We start from the raw sequence: 22,391 nt of genomic DNA on the forward strand, positions 1-22,391 counted from the left end.
AAAAAAAGCAGAAAATTAATAATAAACATTATAATTATACTTACCTGTCCAGCGACGTGTCCTCCCATCCCGCTGTCTCCTGGCTGCATCTGCTTCCAGGGCCACTCATTACCTTCCGCCAGTATTCACTGCACTCGGCAGTCTTCGGCTTTTTCCGGCAGTGTTCATGTGGTGACATCACTGCACTAACACTGCAGGAAAAAGCCAGACTGCCGAGTGCAGTGAATACAGCCAGCAGTTAATGAGTGGCCCCGGAAGCAGATACAGCCAGGAGACAGCGGGACGGGAGGACGCGTCGCTGGACAGGTAAGTATAATTATAATATTTATTATTAATTTTTTGCTTTTTTTTTCACAGCTCCCCCCGCCCCATCCCATATCTGTAAAGTCCGAGTTAGGGGTTCAGACACAAGTTCGTGTCATCTCCGGCCCCGAACTCAAACTTTGCAAAAAAATTCTGGCGAACCCGCCGATCCCGAGCATCAGGGGGTTCGCCCATCACTACATACAAGACAACCCAGGAATCTCATAGAACTGGAAGAATTTTCCAAGGAAGAATGGATGAAAATCCCTCAAACAAGAATTGAAATACTCTTGGCTGGCTACAAAAAGCATTTGCAAGCTGTGATACTTTCAAAAGGAGGTGTTACTAGGTATTAAACATGCAGGGTGCCCAAAACATTGGACAGGCCCATATTCCTTTTTTTTGTAATTTTTAAAATGTAAAAGATGAAAAATAAATACATTAAAATGTATATATATATATATATATATATATATATAGCCTAAAATACAAATGAAATGTGTCATCTTTAACTTTATTCCTTTTAGAGATCATTTCATCTTCAACTTTTTTAACTTATTACAATAACAGTAATTTTGACTAGGGGTGCCCAAACTTTTACATGCCACTGTAGCACACTAAGTACCGTATTTTTCGGACTACAAGACGCACTTTTTCCCCCCCAAAAAAGGGGGGAAAATGGGGGGTGCGTCTAATAGTCGAAATGCAGGCTTACCCGTGGCGGCAGAGGTGCGGTGGCAGAGGTGCGGCGGCAGACGTGCGGAGATGAGGAGGCGCAGTGAGCGGGGTCCCTTTCCCCGGTGAAGTGATGCAGCAGCCCGGTAAGGAGCAGAGCCGGGTGAATCCTGTTGTCATCGGTGGTGGCGGCCATCTTCCGCGGGCCGCGCGTGCGCAGATGAAGCGCTCTGCTTCCCGGGGCTTCAGGAAAATGGCCGCGGGATGCCGCGCGTGCGCAGATGGGGATCGCGGCGGCCATTTTTCTGAAGTTCTTAGCTTCAGGAAAATGGCCGCGCGATCTCCATCTGCGCACGCGCGGCCTCCCGCGGCCATTTTCCTGAAGCCCCGGGAAGCAGAGCGCTTCATCTGCGCTCGTGGGGCCCCCGGAAGATGGCCGCCACCACCGATAACAACAGCATTCACCCGGCTCTTCTCCTTACCGGGCTGCTGCATCACCTCACCGGGGAAAGGGACCCTCTCACACCATACCTGTCACTGCGCCTCCTGATCCCAGCACCTCCTGATCCCAGCACCTCCTGATCGCAGCACCTCCTGATCCCTGCACCTCCTGATCCCTGCACCTCCTGATCCCAGCACCTCCTCATCCCAGCACCTCCTCATCCCAGCACCTCTGCCGGTAACCAGTGCTGCAACCCTCCCATGGACACCAGGCCGTGGCGTCGCCCACCTAAGCAGGAAGGGACCCTGCTCAGGTGCACGCCGTACCGCCTCACCCCACCTCTGCCGACACCATGCCTCCTGTGACCCTGCTCTGCCACCGCCAGCAATCAGGTAAGATACTGTAAATTCGGACAATAAGACGGACCCCCATCTTATAAAAAAATCTTTTTTTCTGCAATTTTCACCCCAAATTTGGGGTGCGCCTTATGGTCCGGTGCGTCTTATAGTCCGCAAAATACGGTATCTAACTTCTTTGGGGTCCTCCGCCATAATGTAAATGGGACTATACTGCTGGCAAGTTTCCCTTTAACTATTGCTTTTTAAAGTCTCAAGACAAAATAAATTATTTGGAACATGAAAATGCACGCAAATATACAAGCGTATTTACTGAATTACTTTATATAGTATATCATTCTTAGTCATGTAACGACTTCAACAAATTAATAATTTTATCTGTCAGCTAAGGCTGCCCATTTTTATTTGCGTTAGTACATGTTATGCCTTGCTAGATGAGATGAGGTTTTTATAGGTCAGCCAATATATCTGCGATCCTTTGCTAACATTTTGTTGTTTAGCTGCAACCAATAATGAAATTCCTGGTACAAAAAAATTGTAATGGATCTCAACTGATCTGGTTCTTTTCTCATCTAAGCTTTTACGTTGCCTCCTGTCCCTGTTAGTAAGTTCAGTTGCCATATGCTTTTCTATGTCACCGCTTTGAAGTCAGACAGTATATATTCTTCCTTTGTTCCATGTATTTATGTTGCCCTCTTGAAAGTTAACATTGGCATTCTAGAGACATGTCCTTCTCAGTTGCTGCACCCATTCCATCGAGACATAAGATTTTACATGCATGGAGGTGTTCTTCAAGACTTGCTGTCAAATTCAGGAATCGTCCAGAAGAATGGTTTCAAAAAACATTTTGAATTGAAGGTTGAAAACCTTAGCTCACACATCCAAGAATCCTCCTAAGACAGCCTTGGGTAGAAATATCAAATAGTGCTCAGACTTGAAAGATGACTAATTTAATCTACTTTAAAACCTTAAATGGGTTGTCTAGATTAAAAGCAAAAACAAGATAAGGTTTTAGGGGGTCTGTCACTCCCACATTTTTACTGATAGTATAAAGCCATGCCTTTATTATATGGAGATGAGGAAGCTTGGTGCACCCTAGGTCTGGTCAATAGATCTGGTGCATCATTTTGCCTCCTCACTTAGCATGGACTGACGATTCTCTCTGTGTTGCTTGACAGCTCTCGCTTGGCCAGAGCAAACGCTGTCTGAAAAGAACACTCTGGTGTGTCCGTGCTGCAGGACACCGCAGGATAGCGGTGTGCTCCTAATGTTCACTCGTCTACGCTGTGACCGCTCATCCTACTAATACGGGCTTCAGGAAGAGGAATAGAGGGAGGAGGATCACATTGACTTAGTGGAGATTATAATAACACCCTTCTCTTTGGGACTGGTCGATATTTCATTTTTGCTATTTAGTGTTACGTTTCTCTTCTTCCAAGAGGAATATCATTTTTATTTTTCTGTCGGCAAAGCCATATGAGGGCTTGATTATTTGCAGGAGGAGCTGCAATTTTGAATGACACTATTCATTTTACCATATAATGCACTGGAAATCGGGGGAAAAAAAAACATTCAAGTGGTGTGAAATGCAAATGGTGTGAAAAAATGCAATTCCTCTGCTGTTTTTAGTGAGCTCATTGTCCACTAAAAATGACGAGACTACATGATTCTTCAGATCTCTACCATTATGACCAGACTAAATTTTTGATGTTTTAGTAGTAAAAAAAAAGTGACAGAAATTTGTAAAAGGAAAGATAAATAAAATCTTAAAATGTTTATTTAGCTATATTCTGAGATTGGTAACTTTTTTGTTTTTCCATCAATGGAGCTGTGTGAAGGCTTCTTTTTTTTTGTGTGCCAAGCTGTAGTTTTTATATATACCTTTTTGGGGCACATTTGACATATTGATAACTTTTTATTGCATGTGTTCCCAATCTAAAAACTGTTTGCCTGAAGTGTTGTACGTGGATTATTAAAATATTTTATAATTTGATGTCACCCTGCATTTACTGAAATAACTGTAGCTTCATGAATATGGGCAGCATTAAATGTGCAAGTGAAATGTACTATTATTCTTTTTTTATGTCTATTAACCCATTTACGACCTATGATGTATAGGTACGTCATAAGTTGCTTCCCCCTCTTTAATGCAGGCTCTAGCGCTGAGCTCACATCTTTTCTGACACATAACAACTGATTTGATCAGCTGTCATATGCACGTAACAGCTGGCGGGTAGAATCGTGATCCACCCGCAGCGGTTAACATGTTGAATGCCACTGTCAATCTCTGACAGCTGCATTTAACTTGCGCATACTGGACTCGCTTCACAAATCCCGCCCATCGGCGCCCCTGTTACATGATCATGGGGCGCGATGGGTTAGCATGACAGCCGAGGGTCTGCAGGAGACCACCATGCCTGTCATTGCAGATTTCCGAAGACGCCAGCTACACGTAGCACAATCTATTGGATGATCACAGCTTCAAGTCTCCTAAGGGGAGTATTCAAGCCAGTAAAAAGGGTAAAAAAAAAAAAAAAAAAGTTTTAAAAAATAAATTTTTTAAATTAATTAAAAAATGTTAAAAATGTAAAAGTTCACATCACTCCCCTTTTTTCCCCCTTTCAAAATTAAAACAATAACAAATACAGATACACATATTTGGTATCACCACGTTCAGAAACAACCTATCGAAATATAAAAAGGATCCAATAAGTAAAATGCTTAACAAGAAAAAAAATCAAAACAACAGAATTACGTTTCTTGGTCATCGCAACATTGCAATAACAGACTATCAAAACATCGTATCTACCCCTAAGTGGTATCAATAAAAATGTCAGCTCGGCACACAAAAAATATACCCTCACCCAGCCCCAGATTATGAAAAATGGAAACGCTACGGATCTCAGAAAATGGTTTATTTTTTTATGTTTTTTTTTACAAACTTTGGAATTTTTTTTCACCACTTAAAAAAGAACCTATACATGTTTGGTGTGTGCGTGCACTCGTGCTGACTTGGAGAGTTATAATGGCCATGTAGTTTTAGTATTCAGTGAACATGGTTAAAAAAAAACCCCAAAAAACAACTGTGAAATTGCACTTTTTTTTGCAATTTCACAGCACTTGTTTTTTTTTTCCCGGTTTTCCAGTACACTATATGGTAAAATCAATGGTGTCGTTCACAAGTACAACTTGTCCCGCAAACAAACAAGCCCTCACAATGTAATATTGACTGAAAAATAAAAGTTATGGCTCTGGGAAAAAGAAGAGCAAAACCAAAAACGGAAAATCCCAAGGTCGTAAATGGGGTAAATTATTCGCCTTATGGAAATTACAGTGTACATAGAAATAGTTTTTCCAATTACTGTAGTATGTTAATTTTCATATGTTTATTGCAGGCAATGCAAGATGCTTTAGCAGATCTCCCTGAATGGTATGGTGTGAGAAGCATGCAGGCTAACTGGATTGGTGACTGCACTGGCTGCTTTTTTGACTGCATGTTAAAGGTAATTAATGACCTATTTGACAGGCTAGATTCTGTGCATAGAAGGCCTTATAGAAAAAAAGCTATTGTATCGGGAGTTCAATCCCTTTTACTTAAATAAATATTACTTTAGTCCTAATGCTATAGTTTTGTTCCTTTTTTGTAGGGCTAAAAGGTTCACATAGTTAAAATGTTATGGATACATATCTAGTAATGTCTAAAATGAGCAATGATTAAAGAAGTTTTCCAGCGTCAGAGCTCATACCCATCACAGTTAAAAAAAAAAAAAAAAAACAAACGGTCCAATTTCAGTTTAGAAAAGTGGGACAAGTGTCTTGTGATTTTCATGCCAGTACAATCTGATTTTTAAACACTTAATATCCGATTTATATCCAATTTACATGCGAATTGGATCTGATTGCAATGTGTCATTTCTGGGGCGGCTGAGAGCTGATGGTTTTAGTATGGGAGGGGGTCAATATCCACGGCCCCTTCCCAGACTATTAATATCAGCCAACAGCTGTCTGCCTAGCCTTTGCTGGTTATTAATTATAGGGATCCCCCTAAATTTTATTAACCAGCCAAGGGAAAGTTTAAAGCTGTGAGCTGATATTAATAGTCTGGGAATCTCCATGGGTATTAACCCCTTCCCAGGCTATAAACATCTGCCTGCAGCTGTCTGCTTTCCCTTTGCTAAAATGTTGGGGGATCCTACCCCATTTTTTCAGAGATTTATTTATTAATTAAATACATGTACAGTAAGCTACACAAGCACTGTAATAATTATATGTCACTGACATCGTTATCTATCTATTCTATGTGTATACTGTATATCTATTCTATTTTGTCGGGTCACACTGTGATTTTACTGTAACCGGCTGCTGAAATGTCGGGTTGTCAAAGACACGGGTGTGTGAAAATCGTATGGCGCTAGCATGTTCTGAGTGCTGTGCAATTTTTTTTTTAGCACACCCATTGGCTTGCATTGACGAGTCTCTTCCGAGATACGAGAGCAATCGCAGCATGTTGCGATTTTTTTCTCAGCCCAATCTGAGCCGAGAAAAAAATAGCAGATGAGCTGTGACTCATAGATTAACATTGGTCAGAGTGCAATCCAATTTTTTATTGAACTGCACTCATCAGCTTTTTTCGCAGATGAGTATGAATCTTTAGACTAAAAGTCTGCGGTCACTCTATGTGACCGCAGACTTGTGAATCCTCACATCGCACACACTGCGCGCTGTGAGGATTCACCGGCAAAAGACAGTCATGTCACCGCAAGCGTGGTTTTGCATACTTTCAGCCACATTCCGACTAGATTGTGTCTGGCCTTGCTTCAAACACTAGCACTGAGTGAGGCCAAGCTCATCTAGTTGTAACGTGACTGCATACATGCAGAGAATCTGTACAGCGTGCAGTGCGCGTGATGTGAGGATTCACAAGTCTATAGTAGCCTTTATCTGTTTAAATTTCAGACATCGCTAAGTACGGTAGTTTCCTTATGCATGAATGGTGCACATAGAGGTTTAGAATTTAGAAATTTGGGTTTAAATACAACTTTTTCCAGAAGCTAAATGTACAATAATTTTACACTAGTAAGAATAGCACACATGCCATATGTCATTTTTATTATGTGTTTCTAAACCTTTTGCTCTTCATTAGGGTCTCATTCATACGTCCATGATTTTTCACATACAGTGCCTTGCGAAAGTATTTGGCCCCCTGGAACTTTACATCCTTTTCCCACATATCATGCTTCAAACATAAAGATACCAAATGTAAATTTTTGGTGAAGAATCAACAACAAGTGGAACACAATTGTGAAGTTGAACGAAATTTATTGGTTATTTTACATTTTTGTGGAAATTCAAAAACTGTAAAGTAGGGCGTGCAATACTATTCAGCCCCTTTATCTTAATACTCTGTTGTGCCACCTTTTGCTGCGATTACAGCTGCAAGTCGCTTGGGATATGTCTCTATCAGTTTTGTACTTCGAGAGACTGAAATTCTTGCCCATTCTTCATTGGCAAACAGCTCGAGCTCAGTGAGGTTTGATGGAGATCGTTTGTGAACAGCAGCTTTCAGCTCTTTCCACAGATTCTCGATTGGATTGAGGTCTGGTCTTTGACTTGGCCATTCTAACACCTGGATACGTTTATTTGTGAACCATTCCATTGTAGATTTTGCTTTATGTTTGGGATCATTATCTTGTTGGAAGACAAATCTCCGTCCCAGTCTCAGGTCTTCTTCAAGAATGGTTCTGTATTTGGCTCCATCCATCTTACCATCAATTTTAACCATCTTCCCTTTCCCTGCTGAAAAAAGCAGGCCCAAACCATGATGCTGCCACCACCATGTTTGACAGTGGGGATGGTGTGTTCAGGGTGATGAGCTGTGTTGCCTTTACGCCAAATATATCATTTGGCATTGTTGAAAAAAAGTTCGATTTTGGTTTCATCTGACCAGAGCACCTTCTTCCACATGTTTGGTGTGTCTCCCAGGTGGCTTGTTGCAATCTTTAATCAACACTTTTTATGGATATCTCTGAGAAATGGCTTTTAACTTGCCACTCTTCCATAAAGGCCAGATTTGTGCAGTGTACGACTGATTGTTGTCCTATGGACAGACTGTCCGACCTCAGCTGTAGATCTCTGCAGTTCATCCAGAGTGATCATGGGCCTCTTGGCTGCATCTCTGATCAGTCTTCTCCTTGTTTAAGATGGAAGTTTAGAGGGACGGCCGGGTCTTGGTAGATTTGCAGTGGTATGATACATATGATATGGACAGCACGGTGGCGCAGTGGATAGCACAGCAGCCTTGCAGCGCTGGAGTCCTGGGTTCAAGCCCCACTAAGGACAACATCTGCAAAGAGTTTGTATGTTCTCCCCGTGTTTGCGTGGGTTTCCTCCGGGTACTCCGGTTTCCTCCCACATTCCAAAGACATACTGATAGGGAATTTAGATTGTGAGCCCCAACGGGGACAGTGACGATAATGTGTGCAACCTGTAAAGCGCTGCGGTATATGTTAGCGCTATATAAAAATAAAGATTATTATTATTATTATTATTACACCTTCCATTTCAATTTGATCACTTGCACAGTGCTCCTTGGGATGTTTAAAGTTTTGGAAATCATTTTGCATCCAAATCCGGCTTTAAACTTCTCCACAACAGTATCACGGACCTGCCTGTTGTGTTCCTTGGCCTTCATGATGTTCTCTGTGCTTCAAACAGAACCCTGAGACTATCACAGAGCAGGTGCATTTATTGATTACACACAGGTGGTTTATATTTATCATCATTAGGCATTTAGGACAACATTGGATCATTCAGAGATCCACAATGAACTTCTGGAGTGATTTTGCTGCACTGAAAGTAAAGGGACCAAATAATATTGCACGTCCCACTTTTCAGTTTTTGAATTTCCACAAAAATTTAAAATAACCAATAAATTTCGTTCAACTTCACAACTGTGTTCCACTTGTTGTTGCTTCTTCATCGAAAATTTACATTTGGTATCTTTATGTTTGAAGCATGATATGTGGGAAAAGTTTGAAAAGTTCAGGGAGTCGAATACTTTCGCAAGGCACTGTACACAAAAAACACTTCATCAGTGTTATGGATCCAAGTTTCATCAGTGTTCAGATCATGTGTCAGTTTTTACCATCAGTGATTTCAAGTATGAAAAAAAAATTACTAAACTTCTATTCATGATTTTTATAAAATCCTTGACTTGTACAGGTAATTTTCTACCAAATAACAGAAGCATGTGAACCGTCTCATAGATTATATTGGGATCACGTTCCTTCCATGAAAATAGCGGATAGAATACGTCCGTGATTCACAGACGTCTGAATGAGGCGTTAGACAATTTTAAAAAGTATGTAGGAGGTAAGGCGGGGAGCGGGTAGGACTTTATATTTTGGAACATTTCTGCTGCAACTTCTTGGCCAGATCAGAACACAGTCAACTTACACTGACCCCATTTAAGCGAGTCGCCATGACTTTTTAGCCGCCATGACTTTAGACTACCACTTCTGCTCTTAGGATATTTCGAGGAAAAGCTTGTAGGAAACTCTGAAACCCTAGAAGAATATAAAGAAAGGGACATCCACAGGAGAGGTAAATTAGGCAGAAAAGAAATGGACAAAATCTGCTTTATGTTACACATGGATTTAATGTGAATTTTGCTGTGGATTTGCTTCAGGTTTTACTCTGCTATGCAAAGGGTGAAAATACACAGAATATATTGCCATGTTGCAGATTTTCCACCCAATGGTGTTTCTGCCTTCTGTGAAAATATCCTAATGTATCAGGCAGGTATATGTATGTCATGTTATTCACAGGAGTCTACCCATCCACTGGATATACAGTTTAATAATGGCAGCACGAAGCCACCCTCCATCCCCAGTGACCAGAGCCCTGCTGTAAACATGACAACTCTGCCTTTACCTTTTTACAGGTGGATGATGCTGAAACTGGAGAAAAGATTTCGGCCTTTGCCTTTAACCCAGAGGCCATCTATGGTGCGTCTCACATTGCTATATTACCAAGTCATAGATTGCTGCATGGGGACAGCAAGGTTAAAGGAGCCTTACAAGAAGCATTTGTCGCAGGCAATGGTAAGCTGTTCTCTTTAGATCATCGTTGTTTAGGCAAGACAGACCAACTGTGAGATTTTTATCTTGGCCGGTTTCATTTATAGGCCAAAATAGAAGATATAAATTATGTAGATCATATTGTTAAAACATGTTAATCCCTTCCCACCACGGCCAATTTGTTTTTTTTTCTTTTTCGCTTTTTCCCTCCCCTTAATCAAAGCGCCAAACATTTTTTATTTTTCAGTCCACAAAGACGTATGACGGCTTTTTTTATGCAGGACGAGTTGTAGTTTTGAGTGACACCATTCATTTTACCACATAGTGTGCAGAAAAATGGGGAAAAAATTCCAAATGTGGTGAAATTGTGAAATACAACGCAATTCTGACATTGTTTTTTGGGCGTACATTGTGTGGTAAAAATGACCTGGCAATATAATTTTCTTTATCCGTAGGATTACGGCAGTGCCATACTTTTTTATTATATTAGTAGGGGAAATAGAACAGAAATTTGTAAAAAATATATACCGTCTTTTGCGGACTATAAAATGCACCGGACCATAAGACGCACCCCAAATTTTGGGAAGGAAAATAGGAAAACCATTTTTTCATATAATGGTGGTGCGGGGTTCCCAGGAGGCAGGATTGCTGCTGCAGGAAGCTGGTGGCGGCAGGAGTGGGGTGATACTGTGGGCCCCGGGCTTGGAGGATGAGGTGCTCAGTGGTGCAAGGCTTCAGCGGGCCCCAGGCTTTCACAAAATGTAGTCGCAGTCCCCACACTTCCTATCATTTTCACTGATGTGTGCTTAAGGAAAATGTCCGCCAGAGGCGGCGCATGCATAGACTGACATCTCCGGAGACAAGATCTCAATCTGTGCATGTGCCAATGGAGGCGGTCATTTTCCCGAAGTCCACCACAGTGAAAACAATGGAAAGTTTAGGGACTCTGTTGACATTTTGTGAAAGCCCAGGGCCTGCTGAATACCCCATCATTCCAGCCTGGGGCCTGCAGTATCACCCACTCCTGCCGCCTTTCTTTTCCCTTATAGCACAGAATCAGACAATTAAAATGTTTTATTTTGAGACAGAGGCAATGTAAAGTTGGGTATCTGTACAATGTTAATGCAGTGTCAAATTCAAGGGTGCATGCTAGAGATGAGCAAAAAGATTCCAGCTACCCTGGTCCGGCCTCCAGTTCAATGTGTCTGCCAGACTAGGGCAATGTTCATTTCTGCAACTGCTAATTTCTAATTAATTTTGGCATCCTGGGCGCTTACCAGCCCCCTTGTGACATCATGAGGTTACACAAGGCCAAATCACTAGATCTCACTATGCAGGGGTTTAGTATGCGACAGAGGTACCTATGATGGAGGACAGAGGATTGCTGCTGCAGAAGTGAATACTGCCCTGGCATCCGGCTATTAGGACTGTACTAGACATCCTCCAAACCAAAGTAGTTCATATACAGCTCTGTACAGCTCTGGCAAAAATGAAGAGACCACCACATCAATTCCTGTCATGGGCAGCCCAATCTCCAGACCTGAACCCCACTGAAACCTCTATAATGTAATCAAGAGGATGATGGATAGTCACAAGCCATCAAACAAAGAAGAACTGCTTACATTTTTGCGCCAGAAGCTGAGTGAAAGACTGGTGGAAAGCATGTCAAGACGCATGAAAGCTGTGATTAAAAATCATGGTTATTCCACAAAATATTGATTTCTGAACTCTTCCTGAGCTAAAACATTTGTATGGTTGTTTCTAAATGATTATGAACTTGTTGTGTTTGCATTATTTGAGGTCTGTAAGCACTGTTTTTTTTTTACTTTTGACCATTTCTCCTTTTCAGAAAAAAAATAAAAAATTTATTGCTTGGAAATTCGGAAACATGTTGTAGAATAAAAGAACAATTAACATTTTACACAAAAATATACCTATAAAGAGAAAAATCAGACAAGCTAAACATTTTGCAGTGGTCTCTTAATTTTTGCCAGAGCTGTATTTTTGTTCTTCTCAGGTATGTACTTGAAAAGAACATATAGAATATATACTGTGTGGAGTGCACTGTCAGCAGCTCTTAGCCAATCAGCATCTCTGGAATGTCCTTTTCAGCTGGGTGCACATCACTTTTAGAAGTTGTACTCCTATAATGGGAATGGCCTCATGACCTTGTTAAAAATGCCTTTGATAGACAACAGAAGAGGTTTAATGATGGAATATATGGTATTAATGTACGTACTCACTGATTAAGATGCGTAATTGCTGATACATTAATATTAGCAGTACGTATGCTCTTACTCATCTGGCCTTTTGCTCATGTGTGTTCTAGAAGGACTATTGCAAAAAAATGAATAAGCCATGTTGCATGTGATGGGGCCATATTCATATGTGTGGGTTATGTGTGTTTCTGATGTCCAGCGTTGATTCTTTGATATGTTACCGCAGATTGTCTCACTCGTGTGTCGGCTGTAAATCTGTTCACCAAACAGGAGCTCCCACTTCTCATCTCCGCAAAACATGAGTTTGAGGGATACCTCGACTGTAAAATTGGTAAGTTAATGTGATGATCTGTATATTGAATAAAGTCTGCTTTGTTTCTAAGTGTTTAGAGTAGTTGGCGACGATCTGCTGTACTTTACTGCATGTGCAGCACAAGTACCATACTGGACATCTATGTGACATTCTTTATAGGAACCTTATACTATCACTCTCATTTAAAAACATGTAGGTGGGTTCCCCAATCTTTTCTCTTTCCTCATGTACATAACACAGGTATTCTTATTTACAGGAATTCCCAGTACAAATCTGGAGGATGCCATGTTGGCAGATATATTGAGTATTCCCTATGCGGAGGTTACAGAGGTACTTAAAGATGGTACCGAGAGGATAACAAACTCTGCAAAGGTATGTCCAGCAAATGAAAGTTTCACCTTAGAATTAGAAATTCCGTATTCCGAATAATTAACCCTTCACAGTATATTATTCTGTCTCTTCAGCCTTATGCCATTATGAGCTGCATTGTTGTGTTCATTTGAGCCTTCTTTGTATCACTTGTACCTGCCTTCCCAGGTTATGCATTGACTTGCCTTTATTTTGCTACTATATGATAATTTCCCAGAACTACAGTTATTGTGTCTATTACACATATATGGCCGCAACATTTAGAAAAAAAAATCTGTATTAGTTCGGAAAACTGATGTAGGCAGTCATCCGTAATATTTACAGAGTTGTTGTTATTTTCTTGCTTTCAGGGAATTTTGGTGAGTGCTATTAAGTTTTTTAAAGCCTAGCGTTCACAGACATTGTATGTATAGCTGCCTGCTTACCCCTCTATTACAAGGTGTAAGGTAATGCTGTAATTATGTCCTGTCTGTACAGACAACATACACCATATGATCGATGACTGTCCCACCGCTGGGACCAGAACTGATCGGCAGATCAGGGAATTTTTATCCCCAGCAGAGAACTTTAATCCCTGTTACAAAATGATGTGGCTGGTTGGACACCCGACCATCGCTCCATTCACTCTCTGAGGCCACTGGAAAAAGCACTGTATTGTAACGGGTAAAAGTTCCTACGATCTGCTGATTGATGCAGGTCCCAGCAGTCGTACTGCCACTGATCAATGACATCAACTGTGGTTAGGTGATAACTTGTTTTACCCGTAACAACCCTTTTAAGTAATGAAACTATTGTAATGTTTAGTTTACAGGACTGTCCAGAAATGATGCCTTCTCTGCCATAACCAGGCAAGCTCAGGAAGAAGGGGTTGGCGGTCACCTGACCAGTTCCAAACTGAGGGATTGGCTGATATCACGTCAACGTTACTGGGGAACGCCAATACCCATTATCCACTGTTCGTCCTGTGGCACTGTCCCTGTGCCTTATGATGACCTACCAGTTGTCCTGCCCATTGTGTCTGCATTCACAGGGAAAGGGTCATCTCCCTTATCAACTGTTTCAGACTGGATAAACTGCAAATGTCCAAGGTAATACACACAATATGAGGGCAGAACTGTGGGCAAATGCACCCAAGATAATTCCTTTTAATAAGGGAGAGATCTGATATTCTAATTTCCATATTGTCCCCACTGAGATTGGAAGGCTATCATAGGTTGGCTAATTCTAATTCTTAAGAGATGCTCAACAAATACTAATATTGCAAATACATAAAGTCCCCCATACAAATTAGACAAATGTCAGCTGAACCCACGAACATTGTCTGATGTGTATGGGGGCAGTGGCCAAGTGATGGTCGGGAGAGATGTCAATCGCACATGTCTGATTTCGAACTGCGGATCACTTTGTACTCCCTGATAAGCTGCTGGCCGACTTACCAGTTGGCAGCTTTCTCCTGTGTATGGGAGAGTCCGCTGAAATGGCTGTTGGCCGAACGATCGGTCAACAACCATCTAATGTGCATGGCCAGCCTTAGATTCTCAGGAATGGCATTACACACTATAAGAGTGGAGCAGACTTTTATTAGATACAGTAGGACTAGACCATACGGACAAATCACAAAAAATGCACAAAATAATCCTTTTAAACGTAGCCCTTCCAAACAGGGAGAGCGAGTAACTCAGAGATCTTATGGGTGGTCATCATGTAGCTCCGATATTGTGGTGGTCACAAACCTTTCTGAGAACCAGGGGTCAAGCATCAGGCCAGTCCTATTGTCATGGAGGTGAAAGCAACTGCAATACATGGAAAGAGCTGAATCAAGAATACTGTTAGAATCCTGCAATAATACACTAAGTTTATATATCGACCTGTTTTTTAGGTGTGCTGGAGCAGCCGTGAGAGAGACAGATACAATGGACACCTTTGTTGACTCTGCTTGGTATTATTTGAGATATTCAGATCCTCAAAACTCTAAAAGGTATACTTGTTGTCAGCTTATTGAACGGAGTGGGGTTTTTTTTACTTGGTTTTCTAGATATACCTTTAATGTAGGGTACAGACATAACATTATAGGGCCAGTTTGCTGTTATCACTTATTTTCTATATATTATATAGTGTACAAAAATCTCCTTTTTTTCATAAAACCATCAAGTAACTGTTGATTATCTGGCCTTATTCCTAAGCCGGGCTTCTACTCTGCGGCAGCCATGTGTGGTGTTTTTTTTTTTTAAATAGATTGTTAATTAGATTTACGGTTTTGCCAATAACGCTGTTTTTTCACCCATGGAGCCACGTCAATCCATTCTCTATGGGACTGCGGAAGCTGAGCGCTGGGTTATATCTGGCAGACTCCTAGAGAATGAATGTCTGTTTGTGCTTCATTCTGCCACAGAATTTCAGACTCCTGTTCCTTGGATCGGTGAGGGTTCCAGCAGGCGAATCCACACCCATCTGCCAGTTATCACCGATCATTTGGATAATTGATAACATTTAATGATGGATTAACCTTTTAATACATGATTTGAATGAAAAACATTATGTTGTAGAAGTTTTGGCCACAAGTATTTGCTCTAGCATGATAACCCAGCTTAAAACTATTCATAGCACTGCTGATGACTTTTAACTATTGAGTAACAGCTTCTGTCCACAAAATTGAATACTGCTCAGGGTCTACTTTTGGACCACAATTGTAGCACAATTTTTTACAAACGCTTTACAACAAAGTCTCATTGTATGTGTGGTCTTAAATAATATCTATCAGCCATTTTACGTAATAAGAGAGTGGGCTGCCCCTGATTGGTGTTCTTACTAAACATCATGTAGTTACAGAATTGCTCATCCTTACCCCCATTGTTTCCCCCTCTCCTCGAAAAGGCCCAACTTTCTACTTTAAAGTCGGGATTGAACTTCCAGGTTATGGAATCCAGGAATGTAGCGTGGCATTCCATAACTCACCTTGACCGCTCTTGCAGTGAAATATTGAGATCTCGGTGTTTGTACTACCTGCTCTAATGATGTTACCATTCAGTAACAGACTGTGTTGGTGTAAACAGCGAGGTCTTGCTCTTTCATTATGAGAGGGGCCGCAGAGGGATGTGGGATTGGGTTAGAAAGATATTTGGAAAAATCACCAGGCTTTGGATGTGCACTCCTTAAATCACCACTCCAACGTTTTTGTTTGTTTTTTTTATTTTGGCGCTGGAGGGATGTAACTAATCTAAGCTCCCTGACCCTAGTATTACACCTACCAGCCACCATTTCCAGCCGTTCCCGACAACTCTCCGGTCCTGCGCTGCCATCTTGTGACTGCAATGTCTGACTGACCGGAAGTTGAAGGTACCGGTCACAAGCTCTCAATATAAGTCTATGAAAGCCTCTTTCTGACGTTTTTCTGGCTCTAATAGACTTACATTGAGTTTTGAATCTAGCACTGGAGCAGCAACCTGCAGATGATGGACTGGAGTGGCGCTGATAACAGATGAAGACGGTGGTTGGTGAGTATAATTCTAGGTGCAGGGAGCTTGGATTAATAGCACCACTCCAACTCTGTAATGAAAAAAAAACTGGAGTGGTGCTTTAAAGGGGTTGTCTACTACTCGGACAACCCCCTTCTCAATCACTGTGTTTCCCCCAAGTAAAATAATAACACTTATACCTACCTTCAGTGTCATCACTGGTTCTCCCGGGGGCTCGAGTGACATTGTTATATCATGCAATCCCAAGAATTAAACATTTCTAGAATGACTGGTCAGTCCTGATCAAGAAAGAAGCAGATTACTCTAATAAGATATATTACAACGTTTTTATTTCCATATGTGCTATTGATTTCTGAAATAAAATTTATAACCAGTTATTCTTTAAATAAAAAGAGCTGCCCCAGATTGGTAATAGGCACCCTTTAAGTGATACTGACACTTTTTCTTTAAGTGATACAGACACTTTTTTTTTAAGTGATACAGACACTTTTTCTATAAGTGATAGACACTTTTTCCTTAAGTGATACAGACACTTTTTCTTTAAGTGATACAGACACTTTTTCTTTAAGTGATACTGACACTCTTTGCAGCATAACTGATATTACAGACGGCAGCTGTCGCTCAATAGTTCATCTCAATCAGTTCCTCTAGAAAAAGTCTCCGTATTGATTGAACCTAAATGGTTTCCCAGGTGTAAAATGGCAACACTACCAATTTCTGACTCAAACACCTACATTACTGAAAAACGTGACATATCTCCCTCATCCATTTTTTGTGGCAGAACCTGCTGTATGCAGTAAGCGTAGATAAATGCTCTGAATACGTTTTTACATTTTAGCGTCAGCCATTGCTAATGGTTCTCATTCCATTTTTACTGCTCTGCTAATTCAAGCATTTTAATACTAGTATCACGAATTCCGTGTTGTAATTCCACATTTTCTGCTGTCTGGACAGCCGGGCTTATAGAAAGAAGACAATACACTGCACGTTTATTTCTAGCCCAATGCAGAATGAAAACAAGAACCTGAACATCAGGACTACAAGCTGCTGCCCACTTTGTCATAGCACCTAAGCATTTTCTGATATTTTCCCAGCCCTCCAAGTACCAAATCCACCTAGGTTTTAATTGTTAAAGGGGTTTTCTCATTTTTGATATTTTTTCCATAAGCATCAGAAAGATGCCAGTCTCACCTCCGGTACCCACATATTAGAGAAGGGGTTCCCCGAGTTCCGTTTCATGGCAGCTGTGAATGGAAATATGGTTGTACATGTGCTTCTCTCTTCATTCATTTCGAATATAGTTCTGAAAATAGCAAAGTGTGCATGGTTGTCTATCTTTGGAATCTCCATGAATAGAATGAGCTGGAAATAAGCGAAGATCTCTCTAGTCAAAGCAGTCACACAACAGAACTACAGAGCTTTAATATTGAATGAAAAATACGGGAAACTGGTGGCCCTCATAAGTTTGAGATTTATTGGGTTCATTTAAAACAGGTCTTTTATGGCACCTTTAAGAACAGAAGTTTTGATTATTTTGTAAAAAGATCCGTATTACAAAATATAACACTACAAATTTGCTTTTTATGGGTAGAGAATCTTTTTATCAGTCAACCGCTTAGTCATCTGCAGGTCTTGTAACTTTTGATTCTTTTATAGTATTGTGGTCAGTACAAGATTTTTTTTTAGATAATGAGATGCAAAATGAAAATAATTTCCTTAAATGCACATTCTGCCAATCCCACATGCTCAGAACAAATGCTGTCTTTTATTATCGGCAGTCTAAACCATTCATTAGGCAATGGGCTACATGGAATTATCATTACTTGGTCGCCAGTGTAAATTTTGAAACACCAATTTTGACATTGAGATTAATGTGCCCTCACTAATCACAGGGAAACACTTAGAGATCAGCCACCATCGACCCACCTTTCAGGATTTTATGAGGATGTTAAAAGGTTATTTTCAAGTTGTCTTTTGAGCAGCTCACAACTATAAAGTCTCATTACTTCCTGGTTTCTGGCAGGGCGAACTCTCTGTAGTATTAGTACAGTTATAAAGCTCAGCACAAGTTCTGCTGTAACAAATTCAGCTATTAGTGATTTATTCTGACGTCTACACTGCTTTCACTATATATGTACAGTACAGACCAAAAGTTTGGACACACCTTCTCATTTAAAGATTTTTCTGTATTTTCATGACTATGAAAATTGTACATTCACACTGAAGGCATCAAAACTATGAATTAACACATGTGGAATTATATACTTAACAAAAAAGTGTGAAACAACTGAAATTATGTCTTATATTCTAGGTTCTTCAAAGTAGCCACCTTTTGCTTTGATGACTGCTTTGCACACTCTTTACATTCTCTTGATGAGCTTCAAGAGGTAGTCACTGGGAATGGTTTCCACTTCACAGGTGTGCCCTGTCAGGTTTAATAAGTGGGATTTCTTGCCTTATAAATGGGTTTGGAACCATCAGTTGTGTTTAGCAGAATTCTGGTGGATACACAGCTGATAGTCCTACTGAATGGACTGTTAGCTGCTTTTTTCTTGCCGTAATACAAATTCTAAGTAAAGAAAAACGAGTGGCCATCATTACTTTAAGAAATGAAGGTCAGTCAGTCCCAAAAATTGGGAAAACTTTGAAAGTGTCCCCAAGTGCAGTGGCAAAAACCATCGAGCGCTACAAAGAAACTGGCTCACATGAGGACAGCCGCAGGAAAGAAAAACTAAGAGTCACCTCTGCTTCTGAGGATAAATTTATCCGAGTCACCAGCCTCAGAAATCGCAGGTTAACAGAAGCTCAGGTTAGCGACCAGGTCAATGCCACACAGAGTTCTAGCTGCAGACACATCTCTACAACAACTGTTAAGAGGAGACTTTGTGCAGCAGGCCTTCATGGTAAAATAGCTGCTAGGAAACCACTGCTAAGGACAGGCAACAAGCAGAAAAGACTTGTTTGGGCTAAAGAACACAAGGAATGGACATTAGACCAGTGGAAATCTGTGCTTTGGTCTAATTAGTCCAAATTTGAGATCTTTGGTTCCAACCACTGTGTCTTTGCGCGATGCAGAAAAGGTGAACGGATGGACTCTACATGCCTGGTTCCCACCGTGAAGCATGGAGGAGGAGGTGTGATGGTGTGGGGGTGTTTTGCTCGTGACACTGTTGGGAATTTATTCAAAATTGAAGGCATACTGAACCAGCATGGCTACCACAGCATCTTGCAGCGGCATGCTATACCATCTGGTTTGCGTTTAGTTGGACCATCATTTATTTTTCAACAGGGCAATGACCCCAAACACACCTCCAGGCTGTGTAATGGCTATTTGACCAAGAAGGAGAGTGATGGGGTGCTACACCAGATGACCTGGCCTCCACGTTCACCAGACCTGAACCCAATCGAGATGGTTTAGGGTGAGCTGTACTGCAGAGTGAAGGCAAAAGCGACAACAAGTGCTAAGCATCTCCGGGAACTCCTTCAAGATTGTTGGAAGACCATTCCCGGTGACTACCTCTTGAAGCTCATCAAGCGAATACCAAGAGTGTGCAAAGCAGTCATCAAAGCAAAAGGTAGCTACTTTGAAGAACCTAGAATATAAGAAATAATTTCAATTCTTTCTTTCTTTCTTTTTTTGTTACTTATATAATTCCACATGTGTTAATTCATAGTTTTAATGCCTTCCGTGTGAATGTACAATTTTCATAGTCATGAAAATACAGAAAAATCTTTAAATGAGAAGGTGTGTCCAAACTTTTGGTCTGTACTGTATATAGAGATAACAGTGCATATAAACAAGCATATGGCTCAGGAAAGTGAAAGCTGTGATTAGGACAACTGCTTTGGAAGCAGCCGATGATGGTGGCTGGTGATTTTGCAAAATTCTCAATGATAGTTTGTCAGGAGCTGAGGGCAACTGAGGTGAGCAGGTAACTGATGTATAGAAATCAATTGACTGGGGAGAGGTAAATGGGATGTAAGGAGTGAAGTTAACGCATCTCCTGGAATGTAAATGCTGCACATACTCGGCCAGGGACTAGTGACCGTGTTCCATGGAAGCAAGCTCTACAATGAGTAAGATAAAAGCTCTTATATAATGAGAACCAAAGCAGACAGAAAAAACAAGCCAATTGCAAACTTGCTTAATTTCATGCTGTGTAGTTAACTAAAGCAGTTTAGTAACATGAGAATTTAGTGCCATACTTTTTGGTAATTTTTGCTAATTAAGAATGCAGCAATTTATATTCTATACCAGGTAATTATGTTCTCCAAACCATCATGTGCCCGATTGCTGAAATGTTACTGCACTATGTAGATGTTCCAAAATATATTTAAAACTTTTGTATTCTTTTTCCTTTAGGCCATTTGATAAATGTTCAGCTGACTTCTGGATGCCGGTAGATCTATATATTGGAGGAAAGGAACATGCAGTGATGCACTTGTACTATGCCCGATTTTTCAACCACTTCTGCCACTCCCAGGGCATGGTGAAGCACAGGTTAAATAAAATCCCTTGCCTGTTCTTTCTGCAGACTTTCATCAAGCACATAAGTGATTGCATATCAATTTTCCTCTTGATTCAAGTAGTGTAGCAGGAATATATGGAGCAGTGGATAGTCCTTAGACTATTGCACTTGTATCTTGCGCACAGCTCATTTCCATTTTTTTCCAGCTGTTTTGTATTAGTTCCAATTCCCACTGATCAGAATCAGCAATAAGATTTCTACCTTTTACCATGCTAAATTAAGTCAGAATGAATGACCTATAAAAACCCAACTTTCTGATAATATCTCACGCAGCCTTTTTCCTAATATGAAGGGAACAGGAATGTCTGAGATGTTTTGTGCCAGAATTTCAATATTTTCTGATATTTGACTTTATAATATTAATTATTATCCAGCATCAAGCATGCGTTATTAATGCAGATGAGCCTGAAGTGTAGTGTCAGTGTCCTCCTGTCTTCTCACTGTTGCTTCAGGTGTCTGACTCATGCTCGCCATGATTTGGGCAGCATAGATTGTTCCCTTTAGTTATTTTTTAATATCCTGTTATGTTAGTAAGATATAGAAAAGCAGATATTTTATACTGTTAAGTGTTCTAACCCCTCGTCTGCCCAGTGCTAATTCTTCGTTGAGCTGTAGGCCCAGAGTATTGTGAGACTCACGAGTTGGTAGAGATCTCTTGCTTGATAACTCCATGTAAAAGTCTTTAGCTTGGCTTTGGAAATCACAAACTATTATTATTATTTATTTATATAGCACCATTAATTCCATCGTGCGGTACATGAGAAAAGGGGTTACGTACAGGGTTATAGATAACATTTACAGTAAACAAATTTACAATGACAGACTGGTGCAGAGGCGAGAGGACCCTGTCCTTGCAGACTTACATTCTACGGGATAATGGGGAAGACACAAGAGGTCGGGGGAGGGGCAGCTCTGGTGGTGGTGAGGCGGCAGCTCTTGTGGTGGTGAGGCGGCAGCTCAGGCGGTTGGTGATGCGGCAGCTCTGGCGGGTGGTGATGCGGCAGCTCTGGCGGGTGGTGACGCAGCAACTCGAGTGGTGGTGAGGCGGCCGAATGGTTATTGCAGGCTGTAGGCTTTCCTGAAGAGATGGGTTTTCAGGCTCCATCTGAAGGATTCGAATGTGGTGGATAATCGGACGTGTTGAGGCGTGGAGTTCCAGAGGATGGGGGATATTCGGGGAAATCTTGGAGGAGGTTGTGTGAGAAATGAATAAGTGTGGAGGAGAGTAGGAGGTCTTGGGAGGATCGAAGATTACGTGAGGGAAGATATTGGGAGATTAGTTCAGAGATATAGGGAGGGGACAGGTTGTGGATGGCTTTGTAGATCAGTGTTAGTAGTTTGAACTGGATTCGTTGGGGAATTGGGAGCCAGTGCAGGGATTTGCAGAGGGTAGAAGCAGGGGAGTAGCAGGGAGAGAGGTGGATTAGCCGGGCAGCAGAGCTGAGGACACAGACTGGAGCGGTGCAAGAGAGTTAGCGGGGAGGCCACAGAGGAGGGTGTTGCAGTAATCGAGGTGGGAGATGATGAGGGCATGCACAAGAGTTTTAGTAGATTGTGGGCTGAGTAAGGGACGGATTCTGGCAATATTTTTGAGTTGGAGGCGACAGGAGGTGGCAAGAATTTGGACGTGC

The 22,391-nt window shown here is 41.2% G+C and overlaps 1 protein-coding gene across 2 annotated transcripts in view; it reads left to right on the forward strand.

Annotated features, from left to right (window-relative positions):
• Window positions 1-22,391, forward strand: part of LARS2 (leucyl-tRNA synthetase 2, mitochondrial) — a 266,084-nt gene that overhangs the window by 188,720 nt on the left and 54,973 nt on the right. For both annotated transcript variants that reach the window (XM_077269111.1, XM_077269112.1), the window contains exons 8-14: window positions 5,172-5,279; window positions 9,719-9,878; window positions 12,300-12,404; window positions 12,643-12,758; window positions 13,560-13,843; window positions 14,635-14,733; window positions 20,595-20,732. In XM_077269111.1, coding sequence (XP_077125226.1) covers window positions 5,172-5,279; window positions 9,719-9,878; window positions 12,300-12,404; window positions 12,643-12,758; window positions 13,560-13,843; window positions 14,635-14,733; window positions 20,595-20,732 — 1,010 coding nt within the window. The remainder of the gene's footprint in view (window positions 1-5,171; window positions 5,280-9,718; window positions 9,879-12,299; window positions 12,405-12,642; window positions 12,759-13,559; window positions 13,844-14,634; window positions 14,734-20,594; window positions 20,733-22,391) is intronic.

Source organism: Ranitomeya variabilis, chromosome 6 (assembly GCF_051348905.1).
Source record: "Ranitomeya variabilis isolate aRanVar5 chromosome 6, aRanVar5.hap1, whole genome shotgun sequence".
Classification (NCBI taxonomy): domain Eukaryota; kingdom Metazoa; phylum Chordata; class Amphibia; order Anura; family Dendrobatidae; genus Ranitomeya; species Ranitomeya variabilis.